Here is a 24,611-nt window from a genome sequence, read left to right on the forward strand (position 1 = left end):
CGAGGCACCGTAATTGAAAGCTGCGCTATTATTTCTGCAAACTAATCCTGCCTGAATTTAAAGCCTGGCTGAGGACAATGCTGTATTTTTTTTGTTAGCAAAATCTGATAGTTCCACATTTTGTGGTTTTGTTGCCTCTTGTCCGACAGCGAAACGTGCATTTACGGCTAAGAGATTTGGATTCTCAGTAGAAAAACTTTTTTTCCGGCCGCTACGATTCAAACTGTGGACTCTGTGATGACGAAAGAGGAGTACAGTGACAAGAAGCGGAGGAAACGGAAATGAGGACTCAGTTGTTGCTGGCGGCGAGCGCTGAGCACCGGCCTAGCAGCCGCCAAAATGTAAACTGCTGTGTGCCGGATATTGAAGGCTTCTATCAGCCGTCGTTGCTTCGCTTCCGTTCGCACCAACGTTACGATGGATCCCGTTCCCGATTCCGACAACGAAGTTCTTTAAAGAACTGCGGCCTGCATTCAGCGACCTCAACGCCATATAGCGTGCGATGTTTTTGATAGCTGAGGAGCGGGTCTGGAAAGCCCTAGCGCCGAGCAGTCGGCAGTGCCGCCACGATTGATGTGTAGCGAGTGGTACGTGCTGGCATATTTTGAATCCTGTAATAACAGTCCTCGTGGGGCTGGTTATGAAGTCCAGCGTATTGGTACGTTGACGAAGCGAACACGCCGAGTGGTGCGTTTGCTAACATGGAGGCGCGTTGAACATTTCCTGCGCACAGCTCTTCTTCCTTGCCGCGGTTGCGCGCCGTTGCACGAACACGAACTTCGTCCGAGGAGCACTTAGCGAGACACTTGGAGGTCCTCTGCTGCTCCGCCCCAGTAAATCGAGGCATGTAACGAAACTATGCGGGCACGCAGAACGCAAAGCCACAGAGCAACCCAAAACATACCGAAACTCAGCTGGCCTTCTGTTTTGCCGCCAATTGCAGGTTTTCTTTGACTTCCACTATTCAGGTTGTCTTTTTTTCGTCTTTCTGGTGTGATAAAAGCACACTAGTGGCTTCGAAATAAACTTGTATTCTTGAATATCGATCAAACACGTAACCTACATACACCTTTGTCAGCCTCAGAGATCTGTGAAAATGTTCTCCTATTTCAGCATCACGCTCGTACTTGCGAGATTGCCCTGAGGCGGCGACACATATATTGTAGTTCGTGCCTTTTCAACCTTGCAAGAGTTTCGTTTTCGGAAAGGGTAGTGTTTTTGTGTTTATTACCAGTTATTCTATCGATACAAAATAACTTCACTTTTACTTAGTGTCCCTTGAAAGACGTGGATAGAAATTGCTGCACATAAGCTGCTGGAACATAGACACACAGAGTGCCTTCAGGCATCACGCCCTACAAACGGTGGAATTTCCATTTACGTGGCGTTCACAGTCGTCGTTCACAGATTCCTGCAATGCGATCATCATGAGAGACGGAGTAGCGCCAATTTCAACAGGAACGTTTTTACAACAGCGCAAAATCATGGCAGAGGGCAGGCGCGTGAGTTGTCTAACCATTCCTCCGTGCAGTTGCCATTTCCCTCCGGAGGACAGCGCGGCTGTACTGACTGCTCTGCCCTGCGCAGGTATATATCTTCCACGGGAATCACCAGTGATGACGAGGCCGGTCAGTGCCTGGAAGACTGGATCGACTTCGAGCTGGAGCGCACAAAGTTCCAAGAAAGCTCCGACTCCAGGGTTGAATGGTTCAGGTAAGCGAACAGCGCCGTGCTGCCTCTTTAGAAGTACATGCGTCCCGATGTGAAGCCGTCGGATATCATGCCTTGTCTATGAGGTTTGGTTACATTTTCCTGCGGCGTCAGTGCTCAAGCCCAAGGAGACGAAACTTTTAAGCCTGCGGGGTGGCTCAGTGATTATGGTGCTCGGCTGCTGACCCGAAATATGCGGGTTCGATCCCGGCTGCGCCAGTTGAATTTCTATGAAGGCGAAATTCTAGAGGCCCGTTTACTGTGCTATGCCAGTCCGTGTTAAAGGACCCCAAGTGGTCGAAATTTTCCGAATCCCTTTACTACGGCGTCCCTCATAGCCTGAGTCGCTTTGGGACGTTAAACCCCAATAAACCATTAAACGAAACTTGTGGAGCCAGCAGACCGACCAAAAAAATATTTTATCCTAGGCTACCTGGTGTTGTTTGTTACAAAATTTGCGCAGCGCTGCAGAAACGTGAAGAAGGAACGCTGGAGAGAAAGTTTCTGTAATGAAGAGCAGAGAATTTACACCACTTTTAAGTAGTGCTGACAAGTTACACTGCACTTGGAAGAAAGGTTCGCAAATTAGATAAGTGAACCTTTTTTATTTATTTAAACATTCTCGTCCTCCATCATTAGATACCCTTTAATGCCCTGAGGCAATAAACATCGCTAAAAAATATACAGGCAGCATGGGCAGGGTCGATGAAATAGTTCCATGAAAAACATTTACGCCAGGCGACAAAACTCTGCGCAATAAAAATTTCATAGAAATCCTTTACGCTTTCATAAACTTCGGGTGAACATGCATCGAAAAGAAATGCAATAAGGTTTTGAAGTAAAAAAAGAAGTCTGATGTTTTGCAGATGGGCAGACAAAATGTACGCGCACCGAGTAGACTCGGAGGCTTTGGCGTTCGGCTGGCGATCGGAAGGTTGCTTGATTGGATCCAGGCCGCGACGGTCACATTTTGGTAGAGGAGAAATGCAAAAAACACTCGTGTGCTGTGAGATGTCACCATGCGTTAAAGAACCCCTGGTGAGTTAAATTAATCGGGAGCTCTCCACTACTGTCTCTCTCGTAGCCCCATGTATAGTTTCTGGACGTTAAACCCCGGAAACCAAACACCAGAGAAGAAAGTGCAGTGCGCGGAAGATGCATATCGAGGGTGGACACAAAAAGGTTCTAAAGTTTTCAGTCAGCCTAAGGTTCTTCAGACAGGCAAATGAAAAGTGAAATGCGCGGCGTTAGTTTGAGAACAGAATACAATTTTAGTTTCACTTGTCTGAGAGCCTCCATTTTGCGATCGTATTCTGGTAGCCCACCTGCATAAGCTGAGCATTCCAACTACATGCCCTGCACTGTTTCAACTGATCGGTCACTTCACCTAAGCAGTCTGGATAGCTCCTGGTGAAGGCGGTGTTCAGTTATCATAGGCAGTTCCGAGATGGCAAGGAAGTCTGCGCGGAAATGTGCATTTTTGGTGTAGGTCAATAGAATGAAGAAATTTATAGCTGTTGGTTTAGTTTTTTGGGGTTTAACATGCCAAAGCGACACCGGCTATGAGGGACGCCGTAGTGACGGGCTTGGAAAATTTCGACCATCTGGTGTTCTTAAGTGTTCACTGGTAATCGCACAGTACACGGGCCCGTAAAATTTTGCCTCCATCGAAATTCGACCATGGAGGCCGGGATCGAACCTGCATTTTTCTGGTCAGGTGCCGTAAGCACTGAGCCACCGTGGCGGCTACATATTTATAATGATGGCATGACACAGTGTAGACCCTATTCTTGAGAAATAATTCTTTTCGCCGTTTGGGACATTTCAGATTTTTTAAACGACGAACGGATAAAAACTGAAATCCGGTCAGCATGTTTTTACGTAGCGGTGATGGCAGTCCGGCGGCCAGAAAGACAGCGAAAAGGGCTTCCAAAAGAAACTGTCTCTCGGGCTGACCTGCGCCCACAGAGAACTGAATGATTTGGCGGCGGCGATAGCAACAAGCATGATCGGCTGTCGTCGGGCAGAATCCTTGCCGCTCTCGGCCGCGCTCAATTTAAAGCTGCAAAGAACCTTCGAGATAAGTAACCTTGCCGCAGTCAATCGAGATAAATCTGGTCGCATCTCAAGTCAGAAACAAAATGATAAAGACACGTACAAAGATTCGCGGCAATATTTGATTTCCTCGTTTTTTTAGCGATCTGAGAATGATACATGTAACAGATGTGAGGCGTGATCAATATAAAGATAAATGTACAGACATGAGGAGGAAATGAAAAGAATGAACATTAGCTTGAAGCACATCCTCTCAACTGGAGGTTTTGACAGCGAAAGCAAAACTACAAGCCAAAAGGCCAGTACTGGGACTGGGGAACCATTTGCACTAACCGGAAGTTCTGAAACAATATGTGAGCGCGTGGGTGGTTTTATATATATCTCATTTGGAATGCTCCATTTCAGATTGAACTCGCAAGGGCAGTCAAAAGGACAGGCGCAATTCCTGCGGCAGTTCAGATAGAATTCATTTAGGAACAGGTTGGATAGGCGCCGTAGCAATATTCAAGAAAAGCTCCGTGCATATGGACCACGTGATGTAAAATTTATCCTTTCGTTTTCTTAAAATTCTTTAGAGCAAGCCGGCGTTGGTCATAAGAGAACTGAGCTAAGTTTATATCAATCGGTGCCCTCATACACCCACATAAAATCAAAAAGAAATTTAACTTTCAAGTTTGTTACCACAAGTTCATTTTAAGTTCATTTTTTTCTAATCATCACCGCGCAGAGCTTTTACTTTGAAACAAACAGCAATTACGTGTTTAACAACAAAGACCTCTGTCTCGTCCCACTCATCCAGCCACTGAATTTTGTAGTGCAAGCACTGCAACATAGCGTGATACACCTTTGTTCAGTCTCAACGTTAACTGATGTGTGATATATAGAGGAACCCTGTTTTGAATACTTTGGCTTTAAAATGAAGAAGGAAGTGGAGTGTATAGTGCAGACATTCGCTATGGAAGGTTCAAATCCCAAGTGCAGTGCCAAATTGAAAATCTCTGCAAATAGCGTTTGCACGGTCTGGCAGCTGCTGGAATGATTCAATTTTATTTCTGGGATACAGAAATCCATACTAGTGTTTTTCTTGCCTGAATTTCGAGCACTGGCATCTGTAAAAGTTAACGCCTTTAGTGCCATCCTACAGACATTGCTTAGTGAGAACTTCGAATAAATGAGGCCATCGGAGTTTCGTTTTTCATGCGACGTCTGTGCCGAATTGGATTATTTTTTTCCCTATTTGAATGCAATAATTTTATTAAAAGAAGTTATGACACTATTTTTCATCGTCAATCATCATCATCATTAGCCTGACTACACCCACTGCAGGGCAAAGGCCTCTTCCATGTCTCTCCAATTAACCCTGTCCTTCGCCAGCCGCGGCCACCATATTCCCGCAAATTTCTTAATCGCATCCGCCCACCTAATTTTCTGCCGCCCCCTGCTACGCTTGCCTTCTCTTGGAATCCACTGCGTTACCCCTAAGGACCAGCGGTTATCTTGCCTTGGCATCACATGCCCTGCCCAAGTCCACTTCTTCTTTTTGATTTAAACTAGGATATCATTAACGCGCGTCTGTTCTCTCACCCACTCCGCCCGCTTCCGATCTCTTAACGTTACACTTATCATTTTTCTTTCCATAGCTAGCTGCGTTGTCCTTAACTTAAGCTGAACCGTCTTTGTTAACCTCCACGTTTCTGCCCGATAGGTGAGTACCGGTAAGATACAGCTGTTGTATACTTTTCTCTTGAGGGATATTGGTAAACCGCCATTCATGATCTGAGATAACTTGCCATATGAGCTCCACCCCATTCTTATTCTTCTAGTTATTTCCCTCTCATTTGCAATTTTTGAACTGTTTCAATTAATTACTTGATCAATCATACACTCTAAATTTCTTTATTTAACACCATCAAGCATTGGCTCTTCAATGTGAGCATTTTGAAACCTTTGAACTCCTTTCACAAATATTTAAATTTTTGTTTCCTAAATTGATCATTTAATCATTAATTACAATGGTCTCAACAATTCGTCAGCGCGTACCGTCATATAAATCAATCATAAATCAATAGAACCATGAATTACCATGAAGCGATTTTCTTTTGCGCAGCCCCCGATTACTTTCAACACGCGGTGTCGACTACTACAACACCGAAGGCTTTCCCACAGAACGAGCTGTACACACTGACACTTATGATATATTAGGATCGGTTTAAAAAAGGCCTGCTAGTCAGCTTTACCAGACGAGACGGATTACAGTTGTACAACGGCAGAACATATCACTGACCTGCCGACAGAATGGTTTGGTCGATAACACTTTTAATGCGACAATCATTCATGAGAAAACGCGGCTGATGACGTTGCAGGGTCACATGACGCCACTTAAACCACAAAAAAGGCGACACACCGTAACTGCCGACCGAAAGTGACAAGCGACGCCACCATAGTAGGAGCTTTCCGAAGAACACGTCATGAGCTAGTTAGTTCATTGCAATGAGAACAGCGCAAACTTCACGAAGGACGCAGAAAGGGAAGACAAGACACAGGCGCTGACTAATTGAAGGTTTATTTCTCCGACACATCGGTAAATATACTGAAAGCATCTAAACAAGACGGACAAGACATGATTGATTCGAAGCATGAAACGGGCAGAAAATCATGATCGCTGAGCTATCGAAAGGAAACGGAATTCCTTATCCGACACAGCGGTCTTTTAGGCTCGCGATGTTTCTGGCGTCGATGATTTCACGCGTGATTTGGTCTCCACACCTGCTCAGAACGCTCGTGTCACTCAATTGAGGTGTGCATTACAATCGCGGCATTGGATGCCCAGGTGTAGTTGTGCTCTGATAGTCTTTTGTTAAGGCATCTCCCGTCTTGGTCTACGTAACCGGCAAACGCAAGGCAGGTCGGCCTTGCGAGCCGGGGCGCTTTTCGCTCACAGGTTCGGGCCCAGAAGGCCCGAGACGCACTTGCTGGTCTAATTCTCTCACGTTGTCCACACGTAATGTAATTAAGCGGTTGTCGTCTCCCTGCTACAGTCATGATAAAGGAATGGACGACAGAAAAGGAAGTTTTCACTTTTAATTTCCCGAAACACAGTTTCGAGCACTATGTTGTACTACGGCAACTTGAAGTGTGCTGCAAATATGTGAGGAATGAACATATGGCAGAAGTATACTTTGGAAGAAATAATTTAATATTTACGAAAGTACAATATCAATTCATTTACGAGACGCCAAAATTAGCCTTAGTCGCTTTGGGACGTTAAACCCCATAAACCAAACCAAACCAAAACAGCATATATGGTATTTTCCACTTATTTGAAACATGCTCGAAGAATGCTTTATGTTAAGCATCAATACCGACCATGAAATTTCGGGAACCTGTTTCTGGCTTACTTTTAGTGAATTCATAATACAAAAAATGCTTTAAAAAATCTCGGCCTCTCCCGTAACCGAGAGTAGAGTAGTCATGAAATGTTTACGAGCATAACACATTGCTTGTAGATGGTACTAGTCAAAATCTTGAAATGGGTCTAGTGTTCGTTGTCGGCAGTGCAGGGGCGAGCAGACTTCTTCTGTGGCGTATCACTCGCAAAGCGATCGCTTTCCGCAAGACGCTTCCTACCTCTCGTTTTATCAGGCTCCATTGCTCGGCTTAAGCAGCTGTGACGGTGGCGGCACTGAAATGCAGGACGATGCAGAAGCGTACGCGGACACGACGAGGCGCAGTCCTGACAAGAATGTATATGCAGCGCGTTCGAATACTCCGCGAGCGTGCATACATCTGCCTGCCAGAGGGGGAAACGGCATGACCTGAAGGCCCAGCGGCCGGTCTTTTACATGCGCGAGTGTACGACCGCAGCGCCATCCTTGGGGATTGCGCGAAAGCAGTTTTTCCGCCGAAAGCCCTTCTCGCCCTGAGCGTAGCGCACACCCTGCCTGGCACTGCGCGCTGGCTGATTGGTCCCGAGGCATGTCCCGAGGCCACATGTGGGCGCTCTCTTGACGGGGACGTGGCGACATCTGACGCCCTCAGGGCGATCTGCGCATGCTCAGTGGCGGAGCGTGGTACGTGGTAAGCGGTAGGGGTGTGCGCTATGCCAAAAGTATCCTTTCATCAAGACTGGACATGCTAACGCGCGTATTATTGATGGAGCCGCATCGGACGCGGTGCGCCATGAATAAGACGCGTGGCGCTCGTCCTACGGAGTGCCTCGTAAATATCTTTAGTCACTGTCACTGGGAATTTCAAGGTGAACGTAGAATTGATCATGCGAACAAGTTTAACAGCTAGGTTCACAAGAATCTATAGCACATCGTGGAATATAGTAGAAGTGCCTCATTCTAGCCAAAAACAAATACAGTCTAGCCCGTTTATAACGAAGCCACTTATAGCGAAATAGCGGTTATAACGAAGGGATTTCAATTTCCCATTCCCATTTTTGCATTTTCAATACATTTTGGGTCCGGTTTTAACGAAGTAAATAAGAGCGCGTCAGCGGATATAACGAAGATATTTAATACCAACCGAAAAATAATCTGCCAATCAACACATTTTTGCGTCCTTGAGGCGATTTTTTCCGCGAAAATAAGAGCAAAATTCGGCTGACGGCGTCCTTTCGTGGCGTCGTCTGCTCTCCTGCGGAGCGAAAGGTTGCTTCACTGCATCGCATGGCACGCCGGTCTCGTGTTGCGCCGTCCTTGAACGGCGTCACGGCGTAGAGCGGTAGAGCACGCCGCGCAGGGGAAAAATGTAAAAAAGAACAGAGATGATTTTTTTTTTTCGATGACGTCGCAGAGAGCGGCCGTCTTGGCCAATCGCGGTTCTCTATTTCTCCCAGGCATTCGGCGCCACGGCTGGACTGCAGTCTGCAGGAGGTGTGGCAGCGCGCGCTTTGTTTTATGTCGGTGCCGCGGTGCCCAAGGCAGAGAGAAAGCGCGGCAGCATTGTGCATGCTGGAAGCGTGGCTCATTTTTATCGTTATCGCGGATCGTTGTATGCTGTTTATAAGGACAGAGTTATTCGACTTGATCTAGCTCTTGATCTATTCGACTTGATCTAGATCTAGTTGTGCCCCTAAGCCGGTCACCTCCGCAGCGGCCATCGCAGCTGTTGACACGCTACGGATGCACCTCGGGAGTCCGGAGTTCAACCAGATGTTTGCTTCGCAGTTAGATGGTATGGAAGCCGCAATCCTGAAGCCCGCACTCGCGAAACGTGTTCAGGGGACGCTGGACGACTTCTTTCAGCGGCAAAAGATCGGTATGCCGATGCTTGCATCTTTTTTTCGTAGTCCGCATATTACGAAATAGCGGATATAGCGAAGTGATTTCCTATTCCCGCCGACTTCGTTATAACCGGGCTAGACTGTACTGCCACCACGATAGCACTCCCGAAGTGCGGCGGTTGGGGCAATCCCCTCGCCGCGCCGCAGATGCGCGGCGGCGCTGAGCGAAAGCCGTTCACGCACGGCAGGTGGCCGTTTCGCCCACCACCAGGCGCATCCTGGCCTGCCGACTGGGGTTCATGGACGACCAGGACGACCCACAGGGCGAAGAAGGAGCGCAGCCGCCGGCCAACAGCGAGGCCCAGATGGTGTCCGAGTTGCGAGAGGCCCAGCACGAGACGCGCAACCTCACTGCCAGCCTGGAGGCCCAGTTCAGGGAAGCCGACGCCGAGGTGGCCAAGGCGTTCGAGGCATCGCCCCTCAGCAACGCCAGGTGGGCATCAAACGGTAAAGAGCGCGATCGCAACAGTTTTTCCTGCTTGGTTTGGGCGCTTTCTAACCACCGTAAGCATTCTCATCTTGTCACCCTTAGAACCTAATTGTGGTTGAGAGCATATATAGGAAATCACGAGCGTGAGCATATCTGCCCGCAAAACAAATGCATTGGTCAAATGTTTAGGGGAATCCCCCAAGGTGGAGTAGATTTGTAATAAGGGAGTAATTACTGATTGGCATCCACCCAAGCGCAGCCATACGGCTACAAAGGAAAGCTATACAGCTTTCTCAGAAACTTCGTAGTTAAAGAAAAACTCGTCTTGGTCCGGGGTTCGAACCCGGGACCACCGCTACACCGGAGCCATCGCTCTACCAATTGAGCTAACCGGGACGGCAAGCTTATGGTAGGGCGAGAGCGAATTGATCCGGGGTTCGAACCCCGGACCAGGACGAATTTTTCTTTAACTGCGAAGTTTCCGAGAAAGCTGTATAGCTTTCCTTTGTAGCCGTATGGCTGTGCTTGGGTAGATGCCAATGAGTAATTACTCGCTTATAACAAATGCATTACTTGAGTCGCCAAGCCTGCTGAGTGGTAACCTCGGTAGGCCAATAACTGCGAGCTTAATCTACGCCTCAATTGTTCTGCATGACCAGGTTCACCTTTTCCCGCAACGTTGAAGAAGACTTCCAGGCGGCATGGACGGGAGACGAGCGGATGCGGCGGCCGCTGCTAGCAGAGCTGAAGCAGATCGACCACAAGTTCGAGAGCAAGATCAAAGACATCGACAAAGCGCACAAGTTGGAGTGAGTGGCAGGAATACCAACATGAGATTGGGTCACCATAGATGTTGTGACAAACCAGCCGCAGCATGTTTGCTAATCGACGTCAACCTTCGTTTGCTAAAATATGTATTCCCTTCAGGAACAAGGGACATATACGTCCCCGATGTTTGCCATTTTTCTCTTGGCAGCAGTGGTGGTTGCGTTGCAGTAGCCGCTACTGTTAGCTGCAGCTACATTCAGATTTGTCACATATGTCTACTTAGGGCAGGTAATGACTGCCGATCTGGATGATGAGAGGAAAATAACTAGACGAATAAGAATGGGGTGAAGCGCATAAGGCAGGTTCTCTCAGATCATGAATCGCGGTTTACTAACATCCCTCTAGAGAAAAGTGCACAACATCTTTATCTTACCAATACTCACCTACGGGGCGGAAACGGGGAGGCTAACAAAAAGGGTTCAGCTTAAGTTGGGGACAACGCAGCGAGCTATGAAAAGAAAAATGAAATGTGTAACGTTAAGAGATCCGAAACGGGCGGAGTGGGTGAGGGAACAAAAGCGGGCTAATGAAACCCTAGTCGAAATCAAGAGGATGAAATGGACATGGGCAGGGAACTGAATGCTAAGGGAATGTAAGCGATGGTTCCTTTTGGTAATGCAATGGATTTCAAAAGAAGGCAAGCGTAGCAGGGGGCGGCGGAAAGTTAGGTGGGAGGATGAGATTAAGTTTGCGGGGATAGGTTGGCCGCAGCTGGCAATCGACAGCGTTAATTGGAGAGACAAGGGAGAGGCATTTGCCCTGAGGTGGATGCAGTCAGACTGATGATGATGATCAGGATGCCTATGGTTTGGCAACAGTTCTACAGAAAGCTCGCCAGAGGAGGAAGAAGTTGTAGAGGGAGACGAACTATGTTTCTTCTTTTAAGTAAGCTCAATTTGAGACTTTAATCTTACGTTATTTATCACGTTTTCAATGGTATATACCTCTAAGCGCTAAGGAATCTGCCACGCATGAAATTAAATAAATATTCACGCCAAGAATTGTTTTAAGGCACAAACAGGTGACCTGTCAAATAGGGACATATGTGTTCCAAAGCATATCTATTCTTGTGAACAACAAGAATGCTTTCTGTATGTTTTGCCCTGTATTTGGGAACCAAAACAAACGGGCAAAGCCACTGGACTATATCTCTCATTGTCCAATTATGTATCTGACTGGACACGTGATAGGCACCGAAATGGTGGCAAATACCGACGCAGGAAGTAATACTCTGCAACTGCTGTTTCTTTTGACTTTTTCTTAATGCACCACAACATGCTTCTGCGGGGCCAGACCACAGTTACAACTGTGAAGCGTGTGTGCGTCACTGTCCTGCCGAGAAATGCGAAGCAGAAGCGTAATATAACATGAGGCGTCGCATACTGGCACCTTAGGTATGACGCTAGTCCTGCACAATGTCGTTGACAAAGATGGATGACTCGTGTCACTCGAAAACTGTTTACTGGGTTAACTCGTGCCCTCAAACAAAAAAAAGGCATCTTAATGGCGACGCTGGAAGCCAGTGCGGTCGGCGTTCGTCGAAGAATAGAATCACCGCCGCTGTCGGCATAACTCAATTTTCAGGTGGGGAAGAGCTTTCGGATTAAGGCGAAGACAGGACCCCGACTATTTCGAACCCGTAAAAGCTGTTTCTCGCGACTAGAATCTGGCCAGATATATCTGGTCGCCTCTCGCCACAATATTTAGGAAACATTAAGGATAGAACATGGTTAATAAGAGTTATCGCTTGCTAAATAGGAATTTGACAATATTTATTAGGCCAGGCAGCACTCCTGCCGAGGCAGCCGCGAAGTCCTGGCACTAAAATTTGAATTTAAATATGTCGTACTTTCCGGAGTTGAAGAATAATCGTTCCATAATACGAAAACTCTGAATTGAGAGAAGTTCTACTCACATGTTCTCTGGTGACGATGGGACCTGTGAATTCAGCCTTGTGGACACGCGCGCTAAATATTCGGTCGCAGGGCCTAATAATGTGCTCGCTGGCGTTCTCAATATGCGCACATGAAGTGAGGCGTAGCAAGAAGTTACTGTTGGTGTATTTGGTCGTGTGGTTAATGAGTTGAACAAAGTTATTAAAGATAAATCCATCATCATTATCATCATCATCATCATCAGCCTGACTACACCCACTGCAGGGCAAAGGCCTCTCCCATGTCTCTCCAACTAACCCTGTCCTTTGTAAGTTGCCGTCACTGTATCCCCACAAACTTCTTTATCTCATCCGCCCACCTAACTTTCTGCCGTTCCCTGCTACGTTTGCTTTCTCTTGGAATCCACACCGATACCCTTAAGGACCAGCGGTTATCTTGCCTTCGCATTACATGCCCTGCCCGAGCCCATTTCTTCCTCCTGATTTCAACTAAGATGTCATTAACCCGCGTTTGTTCCCTCACCCACTCCGGCCTCTTCCGATCTCTTAACGTTACACCTATCATTTTCTTTTCCATAGCTCTCTGCGTTGTTCTTAACTTAAGCTGAACCCCCTTTGTTAGCCTCCACGTTTCTTCCCCATAGGTGAGTACCGGTAGGATACAGCTGTTGTATACTTTTCTCTTCAGGGATATTGGTAAGCTACCATTCATGATCTGAGAGAACCTGCCATATGCGCTCCACCCCATTCTTATTCTTCTAGTTATTTCCCTCTCATGATCCGGATCTGCCGTCACTACCTGCCTTAAGTAGACATATTTTATTACTACTTCCAGCACCTCGCTACCGATTGCGAACTGCTGTTCCCTTGCTAGGCTGTTGAACTTTACTTTCGTTTTCTGCATGTTAATACTTAGCCCCACCGTTCTGCTCTGCCTGTCTAACTGATTGATCATGCTTTGCATTTCTAGTCCTGAGTGGCTTAGCAAGGCAATGTCATCCGCGAATCGCAAATTACTCAGGTATTCTCCATTAACTCTTATCCCCAACTGTTCCCATGCCAGTCCCCGGAATACCTCCTGTAAGCAGGCAGTGAAGAGCATTGGCGAGATCGTGTCTCCCTACCTGACACCTTTCCAGACGAAGACAAGTCCCCTTGTCGAAACGTTGGCTCAAGCAACCTGAGGTTTTCGCCTCCCTTGTTCATTTTTTGATCACCTTTCCGTATTGGAATTTTATTGCTGACTTTATGGAGAACTATAGTAGCTGTGCAATCGTTTTAAATATCTTCCAATATTTTCACAGAACTCTCTTCCACACCCTGATTCCGCAATGCCTGCATGACAGCTGAGGTTTCCACTGAGTCAAATGCTTTCTCGTAATCAATGAAGGCTATATATTGGGGTTGGTTATATTCTGCGCATTTCTCTATCACCTGATTGATAGTGTGAATGTGGTCTATTGTCGAGTATCCTTTAAGAAAGCCTGCCTGATAATTTGGTTGACTAAAGTCCAAGGTTGTCCTGACTCTATTAGCGATTACCTTAGTAAATACCTTGTAGGCAACAGACAATGAGCTGATCGGTCTGTAATTCTTCAAGTCCTTGACGTCTCCTTTCTTATGAATTAAGATAATGTTAGCGTTCTTCCAAGCTTCTGGTACTCTCGAGGTCACAAGGCATGGCGTATACAGGGTGGCTAGTTTTCGTAGCACAATCTCTCCTCCGTCCTTGAACAAATCTTCTGTTACCTGATCCTCACCAGCTGCTTTCCGTCTTTGCACTGCTCCCAAGGCTTTCTTTACTTCCTCCTTCGTTACTGGCGGGATGTCCCATTGCTGTGCTCGAGTGCCTCCCTCAGTAACTTGATAATTACATTCGCTACTGTATAGATTTGTGTAGAACTCTTCGGCTAATTCAACTATCTTATCCAAATTGCTGATGACTTTGCCCTGTTTGTCTTTTAGCGCATACATCTGGTTTTTACCTATGCTCAGTTTTCTCCTCACTGATTTTAGGCTGCCTTCGTTCCTTAGGGCATGCTCGATTTTCTCCATGTTAAATTTCCTGATGTCGGCTACCTTGCGCTTATTTATTAACTTCGATAGCTCTGCTAGTTCTATCCTGTCTGTGGAGTTAGACGTCCTCATGCTTTGGCGTTTCTTAATCAAATATTTAGACTCCTGAGATAGCTTGCTGGTATCCTGTCGAACCAGCCTACCACCTACTTCTGCGGCGCACTCTGTAACGATAGCTGTGAGATTATCATTCATTGTTCCAACACTACGGTCGTCTTCTTCAGTTAAAGCAGAAAATCTGTTCTGCAGCGACATTCTGAATTCCTCTACCTTCCCTCTTAATGCTAACTCGTTAATAGCCTTTCGCTTCACCAGTTTCCTCCGTTCCCTCTTCAAATCTAAGCTAATACGAGACCTTACCATTCTGTGGCCGCTACAACGGACCTTACCGAGGACCTCCACATCCTCTAAAATGCCAGGGTGAGCACACAGTATAAAGTATATTTCATTTTAGTCTCACCATTGGGGCTCTTCCACGTCCACTTCCTGTTTGCTCGTTTGCGGAAGAAGGTATTCATAATCCGTAATTTTTTTCTACCTACGAACTGATAGTCTCCCCTACTGTTCCTAGAACCTATGCCATAGTCACCTACCGCCTTGTCTCCAGCTTGCTTTTTACCTACCTTTGCATTAAAGTCGCCCATCAGTACAGTGTACTGTGATTTTACTTTGGTCATTGCCGATTCCACATCCTCATAGAAGCTTTCAACTATCTGGTCATCATGGCTTGATTAGGCGCGTAGGCCTGCACCACCTTTAGCTTGTACCTCTTATTAAGCCTAATTACGATAGCTGCCACTCTCTCGTTAATACTGTAAAACTCTTCGATGTTGCCAGCTATACCCTGATTTATGAGGAATCCCACACCTAGTTCTCGCCTATCTGCTAATCCACGATAGCACAGTACATGCCCGCCCTTTAGTACTGTATACGCCTCATCTGTCCTCCTAACCTCACTAAGCCCTATGACATCCCATTTAATACCGGCTAATTACTCCAACGGCACTACTAAGCTAGCCTCACTTGATAAGGTTCTTGCGTTAAATGTTGCCAGGTTCAGTTTCCAATGGCGGCATGTCCGGAGCCAGTGATTCTTAGCACCCTCCGCTGCGTCACAGATCCGACCGCCGCCTTGGTCAGTTGATCCGCAGCCGCTGGGGACTGAGGGCCGAGGGTTAATTGGGTTGTTCATAGAAGGTTGTGGCCAAGTACTACAACAGGGTGGCCAAATCCTGCTCTGGTGAGGAAGTGCGTTGTCGGTTCTGGTCACTGAAATCAGGCCGCACTCCAAGCCTGGTTATGCAATTTCATCGACACGCGTTTTTTTTTGAGCCGGTGGAGAATTGCGTGGCACCGGGATTCGAACCCCAGTCCTCTTGCACGCGAGGAAAGATAAATCCGGGGCTCACTAAGCTAGGAGCAACAGGTTGCTACTGGGAGAGATGACTGGCAGTAACTGCTGCTCTGGAGCGTGGCAATGTACTCTTAGCACTATACAGGTGCTGCAATAGCACTGTAGATTTCACACTTATCGCAGGTTCTGCTGCAACTTCTCTGTGTTCGCGTCAATTCCTTTGGAATTTTCTTCCATAACCGACATATTCACGCTCTAGCTGCAGCAGTAGGTATCGACTAGAACCTAAAGCCTAGAATGTAGTCCTGACGGCTATGCTGCTCACAACCCGGTAAGCAGGTTGTCATGACGTCACAAGCTCACTTGAACTCTCTTTCGATTGTCGTCTCGGATATTGGTGGGGTTTTGGTGTGACGACAACTCTAATCCTATAGCATTATTATATAATATCTGACAGTCTCCGCACGCCATCCTGCTACTTCTTATAAAAAAATACAAAAGTCTCACATTGGAATGAAGGTAATTCCTTGAACCCTTCGCATTTAGAGTGGCACCCTTTACGGCGCTGGTACACTACCGTGACCCCAGGGGAGAGGAATCAAGCCGTGAGTGAAAAGACAGGACATATTTTGCATTCTTGCTTCGCATGTATCGAAATTTAAGGCTTGCGGATCATTGACGCCCATTCTTATGTGAATATGTGCAGCTCCCCGGCGGTGCTATGAATGCTAAGCAGTTCGGACACTTTTGGCAGGTACCAGTGGGAGCCATTTTTCCTTACGATTTGTGTTTGCCTGGAAAACGCGGGCTCTTCTTAGGGAGGAGCCAGCAGACTGGAGCGCGGACGACTACGCTGTGGTGAACCATGTGCTCGAGCAGTACCCCAGCCACCTAGGCAACCGCAGGGCGCTTATCATGGATTGGCTGCGGAGGCACTTCAAGAAACGCTCCATTCTGGACATCGTGAGTAGGGGCTACTGCATTCAGTGGGCATTCCACAGCCTGTAGCTTTCATGGGCTCTTCAAAGAAAGGAATACAAGCAGTTTGTAATTGTTCCAATGGCTCGTTCTTTTGCCGGCCGCTGATGACGTTCGGCTGGTAGCTTTTCGCGTCTGTATGAAACGCGTAACCCGTACTGCACAAAAGCACGTCTTCTGGAGAGACCAAGTGGATGCGTAGTTGCCCCTGCCGCAGAGTGTCTTTTTATTGCTGCGGTAATTCTTGGTGCAGGTTGTAAAAAAAAAACAAAAAAACATTCAGATGAACGAGAAACAAATCGCAGATTCACACCTTCGCATTCACTGAAGTCGTCATTAACGTCAACATTCTTCAGGTGGCACATAATTTGGTTAGCGCATGGTGCAGAGAGACTATGCGCACATGAACAAACGACCTTCTCACGGGGAAAAAATTGCTTTGAAAAATTGACATTAGGGTAACTGTTGATATATGTTCTGAATTATAATTTACTTTCAGTTACACATTTCATTCCAAATTAATGAAATTATTATAACATAGGACTGCCGCCTAATCAGTTTAGCTGAATTGCAACCGAAACAAAACAGCACTTTTGGAAGCAATCCATCTGGGTTATAGAAAGAGACGCTTTTTAAAACGCACCGTTTCCTAGGCATGCGCTAAACTTCCTACCACAAACATTGACATAGAAATACATTTAGTAGGGAGGTTATTTCAGCGCTTCAAAGCCATTATGCAAATTTCATGTAAAAATTGCTTGGTAAAATGGTTCTCCCAGCGAAAAGATTAGGGAAATTCCGTAATTACTAGTTTATAATCTACTTAACATACACAGTTAAAAGTTTAAATGGTATGTTTTGACAGGTGTAGACTCAGCAGTATTTTAGTTCTTTAAAGCGCCCTATCATGCACGTTACGCCTAATATCACTCTTACTATCTGATTCTTTTTAACCGTTTAACTCTCGTGGGAATTCACTTCCCATTGCGAGGCTGTCTATTTTTTTTTCGTGCGAAGCTTACCGATAAGTACTGGAATTTCGATCACGTAAGAAGCGTACTGTTTGAGTTATACCCTCAAAGTGTAACCATCACGTGTGGCTTATCACAGCTCCAGGATTTTCAGGTACATGCACTCCTAGAACTTTCACTTTGCAGGCAGTATGATAGGGGAATTAATGCCCATTGAAAACCGCTGCAATGCTTTTGAGAGAGAAAAAAAGAAACAGTTCATAACGCTGTGCCCTTCGCCCTAACACAAGTAGCGTTTTCCAACTTAAGAGCCCCGCGGACAATATTTTATGCCTAGACTGTAAGAAAAATTGATCTCGGGCAGAATTCAGCTGTGCAGACCACAGCCCATACATTTCTGCACTTCGTTTAAAGCGCATCATATATGTGAACGCGTCCTGGATGATAAGAATGCTGCCCTGGTGGGGAAGAGCCACAAGGGATAGCGTATTCGGCGGGGAGTGTATACGCTCTCGAAAGTGTATCTGCTGTGGTCACACAATCCACGTAAGAATGGAGTGGCTGCACGCGTTGGGAGAAGGCGAAAGATTTCGCAACTATTAATATCATATTATTGAATTCGAGCAGGAGAAGGAAAATGATGGAGTTGTTTTCGTAACATGTTCACAGATGCGAACTGTGAACAAAAATTCACGGAGCACGCTTTCTACGGCAGCGATAAATAGTTTCCCATTCCTGGCGTGTAACCGTAAAGAGGCGGGTTCTCAAGCAAGTTCGCATTTTGTCAACTAATTTCAGGCCGCATGTCAACGCTGAGAATTTGCTTTCGTCGCTCCCATTGTGCACAACGTCTCGGTCTAAAGCATGTGCATGTGCGGTCTAAACGAAGCGCTCCATGTAACCAAACTCAAATAATGCAGAAAGTTGTGAAGCCCGTGAACGTTCGGGATGGAAAGTAGCGTGTAGAGAAGCTGATGGATGGATGGAAGCACAAAGGCAGGCGCCAGCTCACAACTGAACGTTCTTTTAAATGCCTTTAAAAGCGGCAGTGTGACCAGGCAAATTAACAGAATCATTAGAAATAAAAGAAAGCGCAAACTTGAAGTTCACCATTATGTTACTAGATTCCGAGTTTTTTTTCCTTATATTTTTTCCTCCGGACGTAGTTTAAAGTACGCTTCCTAAAGAAAATTCATTTGCTAGTTCGCAAGTTCATTTGCTCTCGTTGAGCTGTTGTCTGGGCGGCATCTTCTCTGCACGCTATTTTAAGGCGAAAGCCTTTAATGCCTCATACTGTCGTTAGCAACCGTGTCGCAAGCCGTGTCGGCAGATTTGTCCGCGTTTCGGCGTCGCTACTTGAAAAGAAACTGCGTCGAGGTTGGGAATCGAACCAGGGCCTTTGGCGTTTCAAGCGGAGACGCTACCACTCCGCCACGAAGGCTAAGGGTTTGAGCACGAATAAAGGCGCATCTAATTAACGCATGGGTTTCATAAATAAATTAAAGGGAATAAAAAATAAAAATAGGAAAAGAAAGAATGAAAATATTGGAAATACAGAAAATAAAAATAAAATAAAAATAAGATATGAAAAAAAAAACACAATAAAAATAAGAAAAGAAAAACAATTAAACATGAAAAATAAAAAGTAAACAAAGAAACAACCAGTGCGCCAGGAAAGGCTTTCGCCTTGCAGCACTTTAGAGAGCTAAAGTGCCCCCTGAGTTTTTTTCATCATAACCAAGAACAGCCTTCCTTTTCGCCGGCTGGAGATGGTGTCACGTCGAAATGCTTTGGGTGCCAGATCAGAGAGGCGGCATAGGGGTCTCCACAACTGCCATGGTGAGCACCGGAATTACGTCTTGCACTGCATTTCCCAGAGGGACCGCCGGTCCTCTGCAGTATTCTGCCGTTATATGCACGCGATAACCAAAGGCAACTGTCGCGAGCAAGGCTCCGCTACTTTCAACCTCTTAACTTCGTTGATGCATCGACTCTGAACCATTGACTTCTTGCGGCCAACTGGCTCCATAATTATGAAGATGAAAAGGTCATCGATGATTGCTTCTCTTCTCCTACACGTTCTTGCCAAAAGGGTTCATTTCCGTTCCAATCACTTTTCACTGGACACTGCTTTCAGCGGAACTAAGATAAAGGGAAAACAGTGTGCGATTGTTTTATAGCGGAAAGGCTGTGCTTCCCGAACCAAAGCTACAAAAACCAGGACAACGCTAAAGTCTTGGCCTTGAGCTTGAGTGAATGAATGAATGAATGAATGAATGAATGAATGAATGAATGAATGAATGAATGAATGAATGAATGAATGAATGATTGTTGCCGCCACTGGGGTTGACCCCACGGTGGCATGAACAAACAAGGTTCACTGGCCACTGCACGAGGGTCATTTGCTATCACCGCAGCCGATCACGTCTCAAGTTTAACTGCAACACGTTCTTGCGGTGTGCATCCCACATAGTTGTCTTCACCAGCTTCAATATGCGGGCGGTGCGAACAGATCACATCAGCTTAACCTGAGTCTAATATCGTAGCGAGACGTGCCGACGACCCAGCAAAGCAAAACCATGTGCCAGTCAAGCTGGACACGTTTTTTCGATCGTCAACTCGGCTTAATTGCGTTAGAAATTTGCCATTTTTCTCCCCGAAGGCGTCTTTTCTATATATTTCTAAACTGTTGTCAAGGAACCTCCACCAATGTCAGAAGCCTTAGTCGTTTACGCCACTGCCTGAAGCTTTAGTTCCCGTCTTGCGTACGGGCTACAGCATTCAGTCAGGGCAGCAGTTTCTCGAAAGGTGACAAGATACACGCTATTTGAAAGCTTTTGCAGTGGTAATGGTTTCGGGCATTAGATTAATTCCAAAGAACTCGAAGCTGGCTTGGTCAAAAAAATTCTGCACCGGGAGCTTAGCAGGCTTACCAGAGTTTAAAAGAACACTCGTTCGTCTGTGCTCAGTAAAAGTCATCTAAACTGAGTGGGAGAGCTGGCGGTATCTTACCTTCGCGATTTCTCGTTTTCTTAAAGATATGTTCACTGTGATCATTTGCAGATCATATATAGTCCGGCAGGTTATGGGGTGCTTAGTGTCAGGGTGCTTAGCCAACGTTTCGACACAAGGACGTGCCTTCGTCTGGCCGAAGCGTTCATTATTAGCGGTGGTTAAATTAGCTGTTTTTGAGTTGAGGGAAGGAAATGGCGCAATAATGATTTCACTTCTAGCTGGACACCTCAGCCGCTCGCAAGGGAAGCAAGGGATGTGAGAGTGAAAGAAGGAAGGGAGAAAGAGGTGTTTTAGTGGAGGGCTGTTGAGTAATTTCGACCGCCTGGTGACCTGAAACGTGCCCGATATTGCACAGCACACGGGCGCATTTTGTGTATCGCCTCCATCGAAACGGGGCAGCCGCGGTCGGCTTCGAAACAGGGTACTCCGGCTCAGAAGCCGAGCAGGCTAACCACCTAGCCAAGGCGGCGGGTTAGGGTTAAATAGGGCCTTCAGTCCGAGGAGGAACCCTTGTTGGGGGAGGAGGGTGTGATGTACGAATAATGTTAGGATGGAGAGCTTGAACTTGAAAATACTGTCCATGCACAATGGCTGTTTAACAAGATTAGATGAAGATTAGAAAATGTTTAAGTTTAAAGGAAGGTTAAACTCGCAGGGCTATAAGCTTGGCTCTTATTCATGCAGGACCACCATTGTTTTGAAAAATTGTAAATGCAGTCAGCAAAGAGAAGCTGATGATTGTTAGTTCAGAACTTGTTTTACAGTAGGCATGATGGGATGAGTATACTCACCGTCGTTTTATTGCGCAGTCGACGTACATGACTTGGTGCCAAAACCAGCGATACCACCGGGACAAGGTGCAGTCGTGTCTGCAGGAGTGGGAGCGCGCCCGAGTTCAGTGGCTGGCCAAGGCTAAGCAGGCCACGACGACACGGAACGGTCCGGCGGTTACGGCGACCGCCTGGAGCGGGCCTCCTCAGCGGCGGAGGACCCTGCAGCATGTCGCGCTGCCACCGCCTCCGTCGCAACTAAAGAAGGTAAACCCCAGCTTTGCAAAAAGGGTGTGCCACCGGCAGACGATAACATGCATCACTCGCTCCGCGATTGGTCCACATCTGTGTCTTCCTTAGATGAAAATAAGGGCAACCAGAAAGCACACTGACAGGAAGCACGCAGGAAGGAAGTCTATGGAAGGATCTTACTTGACCGGGAATGTTTGCTGTCTGTGGTGCACATGTGGAAACTGCACAGTAAAACACGCGGTGCTCTTTCCCTCCGTTACGTTACGTACAAAATGCATTCTTCCACACTCCAGTTGCACCACCAGGTGTTCCTCATGATATCGCTGAATTTGTCGCGATTTCTTTGCTTTTGATTTAGCTTCAGATTCTGGGCATTAACTGTCTCTAGTCTTGGCTGAATGCTTGTGGGTGGCATGAAGAACCACCTACCCTGCTGGCAGTGCAGGCAGAACGCAGAGAGTGTCAAGGAACTGCGCAATCAGTTGTTGCTGTTTCGATATCGGTGCAGTTTAGTAGCTGTTTTATCCAACGTTAAGGGATGCTGTATACTTCAGCATTTGGACAGTGAAACTATTCAAACGGACGTAAATCATGATTCGTGTGATTGGCCATAGCATCGGGAATAATGCTTTCATTCAAATATGTCGCATGATTCTGACCGGAAGTCGCAAGGGTGGGTTGTATGCGTCTTCCGTTTTTGTGTCGTTATATTTTACCAAATATTAATGCAACAAAAACGGGTTACTTTCTAAACGTGGTCAAAATAATGCAATGATATGGAGTATCATGCGCACGTAGTAGGGCGTACTTCTGTGGACAACTGGTCACGGTGTCTCAGTGGCTACAACGCTTAGGTATTCGCCTTGAGGTCGTCAGTTCCATTACGTATCTGCACAGCTGCATTGAAATGTATAGATAATGCGAAACATCCCGCGCTTTGGGAACCCCACTACCCTAAAAAGCGTCCTTGTTAGCCGACATTTGAGTGGCCATAGAATGGAATACTAGATTGCTTTTCAGGCTGACATCCACTCCTGACGGCGACACAGTCGGCGATATTTATTTAAAATGCTCGCTGCGGCATCGTTATTAGGTTTCAACGTTCAGTGCTTTCGCTCAGGCGTGGCATTTTTTTACACGTCGGTTGGACTGTAATATTGGTCGGAATGCTTGACTCCATGACACAGTTCTCCGTTTCTTTCGCTATTCCTGTGCAATATCCGATCGGAGAATTTCGTTCAGATTAAAGCCAATTCCACAACAATTGTGTGTTACTGTATTATGTATCTATTGTCATTTGCTTTGTTTTTCGTAGTATTCCTGGCTGCCATGTCAGAGAGTATAGCTCCCTCCCTGTAGAGGAGGTACTGCAGGATATTTTAAACCATAGAAAATTCTCCCGCCTTTGTGTAATGGTGATAACCCTGCAGTTCACACTGGTTCTGTTTTTATCCACAATAATTTTTAAGGTTAAAGTAGAAAAAAAAGAACCAAAATGCCGTTTCATCACTGTTTTTACTTTTTGCGAAACCGTCTGAAATGAAGCTTGCTTTCCTGTTTTAACCTGCCCGCATCATTTTATTAAAGGTAGTGTATTCGCAGTCTGTATTTGCGCATCTCCAGCAAGAAATGAGGGGAATCCACAAAGAATCCTCCAATCCACCAAGAAATGATGAGAGCATGCTGAGTCTTTAGGAATTTCAAGCGCTGCCGATGCCAAAGAAGCTATGTTGCCGTGTTCAATAGAAAAACCCGACTTTCATTAGAAAAACCCGACTCTAAAGCTTGCTGCTTTAGAGTAAGGTAGTTTGTAACTCACCTTGCTACATCCCGAGGTTCTTCAGCCCTACCCTTCGCGCGGTGAATGTGAGTCGAGAGCGAAGGTAAAGAGTAAAGACCCTTGTCTCTGTTTTTTGATTGCAGAATAATATGACCACGAATACAATTTATTTGCGTTCTTTCACCCTCCATTATGTAATTCCCAACCCAGGGCCCTTACGAAACAATAAATGACTGTGGGAGTGATGATGATGATGATGATGATGATGATTACCACTCCGCCCGAACGGGGCTCCCCCTCTTTTGCGCAGCCTGGACGCTTACCGCCCATAGAACCCGAGTCCAAAGAGCAGCGCGCGCCGCGCTCACGGGCACGAGTGCGCATAGCACCGGCTCCTACCTCGATGACTTCGGGCGTCTCGCCTCCACCGGGGCTCTTCAACTCGGGTCCGAAGGCGGCGTCGGCACGCAGCAAGGCCGAGGAGCTGCAGGAGGCCGAGCGGCGCGCGCTCGAGCAGCGCAACCACGAATGGCGCCTGCGTTCGCTGTCCACGGTGCGCGAGATCGAGGTGCTGCGCATGCGCCGAAAGCAGTCCATTGCAGCCACGGGCAACGAAGACACGCCTGAAGCGCAGGAACTGGCCAAGGTGCAGCGGCGACTGAACCTCGAGAGGTAGGTAGCTGCTCTTGAGAATGCGCAAGGACAGAGGGTGTTTCAAATAACTGAAGGTACTCTCGGGGACAAAATTGGTATACTCCACGCGGCGGGAGCGGGAGCAAAGGAAAACTGCGATATGTTGGCGAGCTAAAACAGGAAACATTGAAATGAGCCAAGGGACATGCCTGCTGACATTAAAGGTCACGCATTGGCTGTCTCGGTCCCAGATTCTGCCTGTAGATGGCGTTGCAAAGCAGTTTTCCGTTGCTCCGGCTCCCGCCGCGTGGAGTATAATACTTTTGACCCCGATATTACATTGTTATAACACTGTACCGGAGCCAAAGCTTGAAAATGTGGTATACAGCAGCTCGGGGAAACCAACAACTTCTTTTTTTTTTATCCAAAAGCGGGTGACAAAAGCAATTGGGCCTCTAGCAAATAGCTAGTTTAGGCCCATTCCTTGCATTTGCCATCGTGTGGTGCAACTGCAAAGAGATTTCACACGCCGCCCAACAATATAATCAACTAAGGTTAGTTCAGAAAATATTTTA

At 46.6% G+C, this 24,611-nt stretch overlaps 1 protein-coding gene across 1 annotated transcript in view; it reads left to right on the forward strand.

Moving 5' to 3' along the window:
• LOC149344361 (uncharacterized) overlaps positions 1-24,611 on the forward strand; it is a 93,048-nt gene that overhangs the window by 62,707 nt on the left and 5,730 nt on the right. The window contains exons 4-9 of the mRNA XM_089542613.1: positions 1,588-1,713; positions 9,267-9,488; positions 10,145-10,294; positions 16,456-16,600; positions 21,411-21,638; positions 23,714-24,075. Coding sequence (XP_089398739.1) covers positions 1,588-1,713; positions 9,267-9,488; positions 10,145-10,294; positions 16,456-16,600; positions 21,411-21,638; positions 23,714-24,075 — 1,233 coding nt within the window. The remainder of the gene's footprint in view (positions 1-1,587; positions 1,714-9,266; positions 9,489-10,144; positions 10,295-16,455; positions 16,601-21,410; positions 21,639-23,713; positions 24,076-24,611) is intronic.

Source organism: Amblyomma mixtum, chromosome 5 (genome assembly GCF_055824585.1).
Source record: "Amblyomma mixtum isolate Tamu chromosome 5, ASM5582458v1, whole genome shotgun sequence".
Classification (NCBI taxonomy): Eukaryota; Metazoa; Arthropoda; class Arachnida; order Ixodida; family Ixodidae; genus Amblyomma; species Amblyomma mixtum.